The sequence below is a fragment of the Poecilia reticulata genome, linkage group LG13 (genome assembly GCF_000633615.1).
Source record: "Poecilia reticulata strain Guanapo linkage group LG13, Guppy_female_1.0+MT, whole genome shotgun sequence".
Classification (NCBI taxonomy): domain Eukaryota; kingdom Metazoa; phylum Chordata; class Actinopteri; order Cyprinodontiformes; family Poeciliidae; genus Poecilia; species Poecilia reticulata.
The window spans coordinates 30,945,312-30,955,431 of NC_024343.1; the positions used below are offsets into that span (position 1 = coordinate 30,945,312).

At 38.7% G+C, this 10,120-nt stretch overlaps 1 protein-coding gene across 2 annotated transcripts; it reads left to right on the forward strand.

The window, feature by feature from the left end:
- The first annotated feature begins 2,503 nt into the window (after positions 1–2,503).
- On the forward strand, positions 2,504–9,723 carry LOC103475123 (THAP domain-containing protein 5-like). 2 transcript variants are annotated; one of them, XM_008426537.2, is made up of 6 exons: positions 2,504–2,764; positions 4,124–4,307; positions 5,252–5,417; positions 5,463–5,955; positions 7,164–7,350; positions 8,710–9,723. In XM_008426537.2, exons 1-6 carry the CDS (start codon positions 2,691–2,693, stop codon positions 8,845–8,847), a joined length of 1,242 nt encoding a protein of 413 aa, XP_008424759.1. In that variant the 5' UTR covers positions 2,504–2,690; the 3' UTR covers positions 8,848–9,723. The 2 variants fall into 2 exon arrangements, with proteins under 2 accessions (XP_008424759.1, XP_008424758.1); XM_008426536.2 differs by having other exon boundaries at positions 2,505–2,764; positions 5,252–5,955; positions 8,710–9,722.
- Positions 9,724–10,120: the final 397 nt, after the last annotated feature.

Consider the following 10,120-nt stretch of genomic DNA (forward strand, 5'->3'; position numbering starts at 1 on the left):
TTATTACTTTAGAAATAAGATTAAACTAACTTACAAAATTAACTTTTTACTAAGATATAGTAGCGTGTTTTAAGTAAATAATTCCTTAATTTAGATTAAAAATACTAATTCCACAGCAGATCATTTCACTTTTATCACAGTAAAAATGTCTTGTTAAAGTAAATTTATCTGAAAATGGAGCTAGCATTTTTCATTGATATAAAGGAATTATTTTCCTAAAACAAGCTCCTACATGTTGCTGAAAAGTTACTTGTAAATTAGTTTTCTTATTTCTAGTGTACTAAGATATTTGCAGATGAAAGAGACTTGGTAAGATTTAGCATTTCTGTCGTGAAGATCTGAGGCTTTTAAAACTCCTGATTCGCTCAGCAGATGGCTCCAATTAGCTGGTTTGTACCAAAGATATGTAATGAAAATGATTGTTCAGTTTTAGCAAGAGGAACTTGTGACTCTGGATATTAGCATCGCAACGTTGGCCTGCATTCACAGTTAAGCAGTTTGTAAAACGGTTTAAGGAGCCGCATGTCTGTCAGTGTTTCTCAAACCAACTTACAGTATGTTCGACTTTATTTCAAGAATACAAAATCGAACTCTTTGTGATCTAAAAAAAAGAAAAACCACTCTGGGTACACTTTTAAAGGTGCTGTTTGCCATTAGTGATGTATTTGGCTGGTACCGTTTACTTTGCACTTCTGCATTGCTTCCTGTTGGGGAAGGTACCGCCGCTCCATGTTTTCATCCTTCATCGTTGTCGTGCCACCGACTCGGCAGCTCCTGCACAGTCCCGCTCATCCAACTAGCTAGCTAGCAAACACTGATGGCACTCTAGTCTTCAATTCATATTCAGGCTTATTATCCCATGTGTGAATTTCTACATTACACAAAAACGTCCAGAATACAATCCTGTCGTGAAACGCACAGCTATACTGTCTAACGGCCCTGAACTTTTTAGATAAATGAATACACTTTAGTGTATGTATATATACTGTATCATTTAAAGATTCTGTGTAATGTTTGGAGAAAATTATTGAATTAAAAAAAGACAGTCCAGTGATTTTAGGAACAAACTGGTGTCTTTGTTTATAGAATGCACTTGTTTCCCGTGTTTGAAATGTTTGTAGGGCTGCAGAGTGGAGCAGGTTCAGCAACACCACAGGGAAAAACAGGTACAGTGGATGAATGAACAAAGATATTTACACACGTTGCTTAAAACATTGTGTTTCCTGATGGCTTGGTGTCATTTTGACAGCAAGACATAATCAAAGTCTGGCTTTAGGTTCACAATGAGCTTAACATGAAACAGTTTGACTTTAAATATTTGGAAAAACAACCAAAAGAACCTGCAAATTGCTTTATTAGCTGCTGATTTATTATAGAGGCAGTTTCATGTAAAAATGACTTTTGAGCTTTAAATCATGTTACCATGTTGTTCTCTCGTCAAAAACATAGCTGGAGTGTATCAAGCATGTTTGAGAAATCCTTTAATTGATGTGCAAAACGTCTTGGTGGGCCTAGCTCCGCCTTCAAGAAGCAGCTCCTCCCCCCTTTCAGCTCCTTCAGACTCGCCAGCAGCAATTAGCAAACACCTGGTGGATCTGCATATCAGCTGAGCTCATTGTAGGAGCTACTTTGTGAAATGCTGGTAAAAAAAAGAAGATTTTTTTAAAGGGTTAACAGAGGAGCCATGTTGTGATGACTTTCTGAAGGCAGGGTTTCAGAAAGAGCAGAAGTCTTAAGAGACAGAGGTCCAATTTCAAGCCCTTAAATTAAAATGGCAATTTTTTTAAAAGTCATATTTGATGTATAAGGCATTTTTATGACAACTGAAGGTAACGCAGTTACTTGATTTTTATAAAATTGCACTACTGGCTTGGAAAATGCACAATACTGCCCCTTTAAGGCTTAGATATTTAAGTCTTCCATTAAACATCTTATCTACAAAATATACTGTCAGCTAAGAAGGTAAAGTGATAATATATTTGTTTAGTGTATCCTTTTGACCTTCAAATGGCGCAAGCAGATATAAAATAACAGATCAAAGCTTGTGAATGAACAAGAGGACTCATTTCAACATAAACGGTTCAGTCAAAGTAAGCAATTTCCCCAAAAAAAGTTAATAAAGTAACTAACTAGTTACTATCTATATTTGTTTATATCTCTATCTAATGTCCCAATACACTTGCGTTTTAACCTTTTTCTCATTTGGTTTCTGTTGGACAAGATTAAAACATTTTTAACGAGAAGCTTATTTTAAAAGCTTTACTGTTACAAAGTCTCTTCACAGTGTTTGTTGTTTCTAGAATTTTTATTTTTTTTAATTGTAAAGCAGATAACGGCTTATTCAATCAAGGTTTGAAATCCATAGGAGCGTTTTTGAACCGACTTCACTGCCTGTAAACTAGCGCCGCTTCGTCTTGTTTACGAACCGACATTTTCGAATCTTCGTGACGTAACCGGTCGCGAAGTAACCAATCACAGTCGAGCGGAGCGACTCGCAACGTGACAGGTCGCAGGTATTTGACGTGTCCCGTTTCGTAAACCAGCTGATCTGTCGCTCGTCAGTCGAGCGCCGTGAGTTGACAACACGCACGACACGAGTTAAAGCAGACGTATCACTACAGGAAGGGAAGGACTTTGGTTTCACCTTGTAATGATTCCGGCTGGGTAGGAGGAGAAGAATCCCGGGAGCGATGCCGAAGTACTGCTCGGTTCCGAACTGCAGGAGCGACTCCGCGAACAGCAGCGAGAGGAAGAGCTTTTACAAGTCAGTAAGGGTCGTTTGTTTCCTTGTTTTTAACCTTCCAAAACGGTTGATTCAAGTTGGCTGGTAGAGATGGCGTCTAAACTTACATTCAGCGAAGACATGCTGTCTACGTTTATATTTTTATACATTAATGACACTGGTATTATTAATATTTACTTTATTTTGAAGTTCTTCCGGAATATAGTACAGACGAAGATTTCACTGCGATGCTAATCTAAAAGTAATGTTTACATTAATTATTTCGTCATAATTTAATCCAAAGCTGGTTGAATTTTCTGTTACGACAGAATCAGATTATGCATTTTTGATGTCAGAAAGTTTTTTCTTAGATATTTGTTAAAGCACGTGACATTTACCTGCGAGTCATCATACAACTGTAAACTCAAAGTAGTGACTGCAACCTATAGAAAATGATGTAAATCTATTTTATTTGCAGCAAAGTGCAGCTTTGGTCATCGTTTTATTTTCCATTAGAAGCTTATTTTTACCCACATGGTTGAGTATAATATGCTCAAACTGACGCTGGACAGAAATGAATCCTGTGTTTGTGAAATAATTTAACTGAAAAAAACAATTTGTGCCTTGAGAAAATGATCTGATCTTTGTCAGAGAACGTGCTACAACCAAGCAATGTTTTAACTGAGGATCTGGTACACACTTATAGGTTTTTGTGTTTAGAAATAATAGATTTTTGTAGATAAATATATTTTAAAAAATGGCCACAGAGCTGTAAAATACACCCCCCAAAAATAACATTTAATTTCATGTATTTATAATATAAAAACCTGAAATACACAGAAAGTATTATTTTTCCACAACTAATATTAAAACCAGGATATTCAGAGATTATGATATATCGTTGTTTAAATATTGCAGATGTCTCAAGACATTAAAACAAGGGTGTTCAAAGTGGGGCCCGGGGGCCATTTGTGACACTTGAAATGATTTTGTTCGGCCCTAGAAAAAAAGGTCACAAATGATAAAAAAACAAATTAAATTAAAATGATTTTTTGTTTGTTTTTTTATGATTATCATGTGCTTTATTGATTAATTGCTTATTGTGACAGGCTCATCCAAAAATCCTTGCTAAATATAATAAATGCCTGCTTCATATATTCCTCTTTCTGTCATTAAAACATAGTTAGTCTTCTGCTAACTTCTGTTTTCAGCAGAAGTTGTTTTAATCAGCAGATCAACTTGCAGGTGAGAAAGTAATCGGATCAAATCACAGCTTAGAAACCGAGAGCAGAAGCTAAAACTTGATGACTCTGTTGGTTTCGGTTCATGATGAGCTCTGATTCTTTCTGCCTCCATGAACCGCTGTGAGGTTTGCTGTAAACCTGAGCCGTGTTTCCCCAGGTTCCCGCTCCAGGACCCGACCCGGCTGCAGCAGTGGGTGAGGAACATGGGCCGGGAGAACTGGACTCCTTCCCGACACCAGTACATCTGCCACGAACATTTCTCCTCGTCGTGCTTCAAGGTGCGCTGGGGGATCCGCTACCTCGACGCCGACGCCGTGCCGACAGTCTTCCCGGATACCGAGGTAACGGAAATAAAACCCTTTTCAGATTAGATTCATTTTTTCACATTTTCGTTCTTCAACTTGGGTTTCTGCCACTTCTAGAAAAAAAGAAACAAGTCGATGTTCTTTGGTGTTTGGACAACAATCTGTGGGCATGTCCCTCGTTACCTAGCAACCCAAGTGGAGCTCCGCCCACTTCATTATTAGGAGACCAGGACTATTGTCCAGCTGGTTTTACCCACCAAGAGTTTTGTTGTTGACTTTCCATCCAGAAACCACTTGCTGGATTCTTGCTGGTTGTGCAGGAGGCTCCACTTCTGCTTTTCAAAGCTGCACAGCTGTATAGTTGTGCATCTATTTGTAGCCATTAAGCATAAAGTTCTCAGCAACACATAGGAGCTTGTTTTAGGTAAATAATTCCTTAATATTGATCAAAAAAATAAAAATTTGTTCTATCGGCAGATAAACTTCTAAACATTTCTACCATGATAAAAGTGAAATAATTCAACATTATTCAGGAATTATTGACTTAAAACAAGCTTCTATGTCTGGCTGAAAAGTTACTGGTAATTTAGTTTTGTTTTATTTCAAGATATTTTCCCTTAAACTAGACAAGAAAACTCAAGATTAGATTTTTTTCCATTGTAGGCTGCTGAAATCTCATTATCTCAGAAGATTCCATAGATTTGTAATAACTTGTTTAAAAGAAAGTTCAAAGCGCCTACACTTTAATGCAACAACCTCTTCCAGTGCTTACAGCAGGTTTTGAATTCAGTTTTTATCCTGTTTCATTCTTATTTCTTGTTTAAATGTTTCATTTTCTATTTTATCCTTTTAATAAAATGTTTTCTGCCCTGTGAATTGTTGCTAAGTTGTTTTATTCGTGCTAATTTCTGCGTATTTGATGATTCTGCTCAAATCAAATGAGTTAAACTAAACTGACGGAGTTTATTTTTCACGTTCAGAAACGGAAAGCGTCGGACGACGGCGAGAGGAAGCCGAAGCGCCAGAGAGCCCAAAGCTCCACCGTGTCGGCCGATGGGCCGACAGCCGACCAGACGGTCCGCCTGCTTGAGCTCTCCGTCGCCGCGTTGCCGCACGGAGAAACCGGTCCGATGGAGTCGAGCGTGGGTTCTCTGCAGACGGGAGTGGACCCGGCCGATGGAGTCGCGTCGGGTTTGAACTTTCCACTGACTCTCTACCAGACAGCAGACGGCCTGATGAGCGACGCAGGCGCCGCGGAGCTGCTGATGATGTCAGACGGCGCTGCAGAGGACGGCCAGGTGGAGCTGGTGAACGGAATCACGGCTGCCATCTTAAGCCAGGGCGGCGTGCTGGTCCTCAACGAGGCGGCGCCCGATCCGGACCTTGCATCCTTCGCCGGCGAAGACATCCCGCAGGAAGTGGTGGCTTACTTTGAGACGGTACCAAACGTTCTCCCCGGCGGGACGTCGACCCGGGTCACCTCCCCCCCCGACACGGTGCTGTCGCCGGCGCTGAGCTCCAAGCCCATCTCGTCCACTCTGCCCATCGTGTCCAAACACGTCCCAACGTTGCCGCCGCCATCGCTCGTCCTCACGCTGGAGCGACTAGACGAAGCGGAGGACGGGGACGCCATGACGGACACGGAGGAGACGGAGAGGGACGACCAGCAGCTGGAGGAGCACTGGTGAGGACAGATACCTGTTTACCTGACCAGCAGCAGCTGGACACACTGAAAATGGCATCCAAACATAATTCTGCTCCTAAAATGAACCAAAATGTGGACAAACTAAACTACTGCTGTAATAAGAGCTAAAACTAAACATTTAACTAATAAAACGTATCAAACACACTAAAAACTAATTCATTTATTTCCTAATTAGTTTTCAGCTAAAAATTGTTTGTAAAACTAATTTTATTTATTTAAAAATTAGCAAAAAATGTATTTAAAATATATATATTTTTTTATGTTTTTGGCTTTTACACAAACTAAAACCTTTTAGTTTACTGTTTATATAATCAATATCATATTTAACTAATAAATTGGCCAATTAAAACTGATGTTTGTTCATTAGTTTTAGCAAACTAATATTAGGAACCAAAGTTTTAATACATTTTGTTGCTAAAAAAAATTAGCAAAATTTTTTGCAAAATTTTAAATAAAAACTTTCAGACCAAACCAACTTTATTTATAAAGCACTTTAAAACAACGACAGCTGATACAAAGTGCTGTACAATAAAACACAACATAATTAAAAATAAATACAAAAAAATAATATAAAAAAAACTTAGTTTAAAAACAAACACATACAATTTAAAACTAGATCCCACTGGAGTTGAAAGCCAAGTAAAATAAATGGGTTCACTTTAGTTTTTATAGAGCTAATAAACATTTAACTAATTTAAAAAAGCAAAACACTAAAAACTAAAAGAATTAGGCTAAAAGTCAATGAAATAAAACTAAAACATAATGAAAAACTGCAAACTATTAGAACCCTGCTGCACATCCATCATGGCTTTGACCATTTTGAACTTGTAGCTAATTTGTGTTCATACATGCTAGAGCTTTGTGGGTAAATTAAACTCCTTAATTTTAGGCAATCAGCCGATATTTGCATGAGAAATCGATCTTATCCTCCAATCTTTTCTAAATCTGCAAACGTCTGAAAATCAGCCAATGTCGAAAAATCGGTATCGGTCAAAACTGGAATCGGCAGGTCAGGCGTTTTAAAGGTGACGTTATGCTTCCTTGAACAGCGTTGAAACAAAACACCGTCTGTTTTTGTTTTAGTCGACATTATCAGACGGTCCCTTGGAAGCATAAAAACAGCCGTTTGCTCAGATCTTTTCCTCGTGTGTAATCGCAGTTTTCACGTCTTGTGTGTCTTTGAGCAGCTACCACAAGAACAGCTTGAGCAAGGAGCAGCTGGAGGCGATCGTGGCCGAGCTGCAGAAGAAGGTGAAGGTGCTGCAGCAGCGGCACCGCCGGCACCTGGAGAAGCTGCTGGGCCTGGAGAACACCGTGAGCCAGCTGAGGCAGAGCAACATGCTCAACGAGGAGCGGCTGCAGCTGCTGGAGAGGGTACTTATCCAAACACCTCGCTCCCAGCTGCTGCCAGTAGAGTCAAACTCGAGGCTCAGGGGCCGAATCTGGCCCACCATAACTATTTTATGTGGTCCTCTAGACTCCATGAGCCAAGCTACATCAGTTAGTCCCTCCTGTTTTTCGCCTGTTTTGCTTCCTTGAACAGGTTTGGTTGGGTCCATGGCCTTTACAAAACGTTTTCATTACATATTTTGCTCAAACTCATTCTTGGATATTGAGATTTTAGTCACTCTTCCTATTTAGAGCTGTTTTAGGAAGTCTTGTCCCTTTAAATCCAAGTAAGCTGCTGCTGGCCACGCCCCCCCCAACTCAACGTTTACACTTTTATCCAAACTGATGCAACATTATTCAGTCCAGAATAATGCAGCACGTGTTTTCTAGATGCTAAGTCAACAACAACACTTGTCTTCTTGCAGCCATTGTACAGTGTATACGCTGCAAAAACACACAATCTTACTGAGTATTTTTTGTTTAGTTTCCGTTGTAAATATTGTAGTACACTTTAAAAAGACAAAAAATCAATTAAAGTAACTTTTTAGCAAGATGTTGGAGCTTGTTTTAAGTCAATAATCCTTTATTATAGCTAAGTAGTGCTAGTTCCACTTGTAGATTATTCCGGTTTAAACGAGACATTTTTCACAAGTAACAAGTGACATAATCTGCTAGCGAAACTATAATATTTTCACCAGTAGTAAGAAATTATTGAGCTAAAAAACGGCCCTTTAACTTGGTGAAAAGTTACTTTTGTCTTATTTCAAGTGTATTCAAATATTTGCTCTAGAAACTGGACCAAAAATACTTTGTAACTTTTGTCCAACCGTGCCGGAACTCAGCTTGGGTTGCTAAGTAACGAGCTGGGCTTTGCAAGGGTTGCTAGGCAACGGGTAGTGCCTGCTGATTGGAGAGGTTACATTCCAGAAGGCTTTTAGAAACGGCTCATTTTCCAGATACCAAAGAACATCTTCTTGCCAGAAAAAAGGTGTTTTCTGTGGCAGTGATTTCTTAACGACTGTTTTTATTTAAAGGACTTTTAAGCTGTTTTTAGAAGCAGTAGAGACCTAAATGGAAGTACAAAAACCTGAAAAATGTGAATTTTGTTTACTTTTCCCCCATTTATGTAATGCTTGGTCCCACCTGCAGGTGGCAGCATTTCTTTACTTTTATGACTTGCTTCAGCCTCACTTGTTGTAGCTTCATACATAAGCGCAGATATTTTTAAATTAGCACACCAGCATTCATAATCTTAATTTATCTGAAAATAAAAATGAGTGTGACGCTCCGGCAGTAGAGTAACTGTTATCATTCTTATGTTTTTCTCTGCTGGTTCTCCACCAGGCGTATTTGCAGACGAGTGCATCTGTGTCGGACGCCGGTGAGACCGTCGCCATCATCTACGGAGACGACGACGCTGCGTACTTTTACACTCCACTGAGCGACGACGCAGGGATGGCGTTGAATACGGACGAGAAATGAAATGACTGGATATTCTGTTTGTGTCTGTGCCAAACAATTAACTAAAGGGGCTAATTTTGTTGTTTTCCATAATCAGAACTTGATACATGATCAAAATAAGGTGATTTCTTCCTTCTGCTGTGAATAATGAATAACGGGGCAATACTGAATGTTTTTGTTACGGTCTTTGCTTTCTACTCCAGCTCTTGTTTGACTTTTTTTTTTTTGCTTATTAATTTATTTTTCCTTATGAAAATGTACAGATCATTAAAAATAAATTTACAAAAAGTCTAAAGCTTCTGGTCTGTTAAACTGTCACCACAAATCAGTGAACTGCACTTTCTGCATGTGGATAATTTGAAACGACGCATCATAACATTCACAGATAAGAACAAAATCTGCAAAAATGGTTAAAATTTAGGTTTATGAATGATGGGACCTGTTGGGAATCTCTGAAAATCGTTTAGTTTAAATGAAAAGTGGTGATGCAAATTATTTATGATGCACATTTACAGGTTTTAAGGCTTTCACATTAGTTCCTCCGTATTTGTGTCTTTCCACTAGAGGGCAGTAGAGTCCGCTGCGTCCAAATGAGTTCGTCACCGAAAGATTGGACCTGAAACAACTGTTACAAAGACCCGATCCATATCCTAAACGTTATACACTTAATATTCTCATATACGAATAAATAATCACAATTTATCATTTAATTTAAGTTTTTGAAGAATACTTGTTGCGTAAACAGACGAGTGGAGCTTATTGACGAGTGGTTTCATTTTTTCTGATAAGAGTTAAAGAGAAAATGCCAAACATGTTTTTTTTTTTTTTTTTTTTTACAAACATTAAGAAAGTGAATCCTTTATTGGTTGTTGTTCATTTTGATTGGCAGGTGGACCAACAAATGGATTTTAATAAACACATTGACCAATTTTTTGTCTTTTTTTCATAACGTCTGCACAGATCAGATCACCCATCTTCCCCAGTAATGGTGACCTGCACGTCAGTTAGGCGCTAGGAAAGTGTAACTGGACAATTGATGGATTAACAATAATTTTATTTTCGTTTTGAGGTTTTAAAATATATTACATAAAAATATGCACCTTTTATATATCCGTAATCTGGCTATTGATTTACAATTCCGCTCGATTTTAATCTCCCATTTACTTTGATTTCTCCGGTAGAATTTCAACCAGGCCAATCAGCGAACAGAAGGAGAGACGTGAACTATGACGTCGATTTTCTGCGCTATCTGTAGCTTTAGCAATGACGTCAGAGGTTCAGTCCGCGTAGGCTA

What these genes read in the sequence shown, in the direction of transcription:
- LOC103475123 (XM_008426536.2), top strand. Translation starts at nt 2,691, where the DNA reads ATGCCGAAGTACTGCTCGGTTCCGAACTGCAGGAGCGACTCCGCGAAC. An exon ending in CAGCAGCTGGAGGAGCACTG is followed by an intron (nt 5,956 to 7,163) that starts GTGAGGACAGAT and finishes GTCTTTGAGCAG; the next exon opens with CTACCACAAGAACAGCTTGA. An exon ending in GGCTGCAGCTGCTGGAGAGG is followed by an intron (nt 7,351 to 8,709) that starts GTACTTATCCAA and finishes GTTCTCCACCAG; the next exon opens with GCGTATTTGCAGACGAGTGC.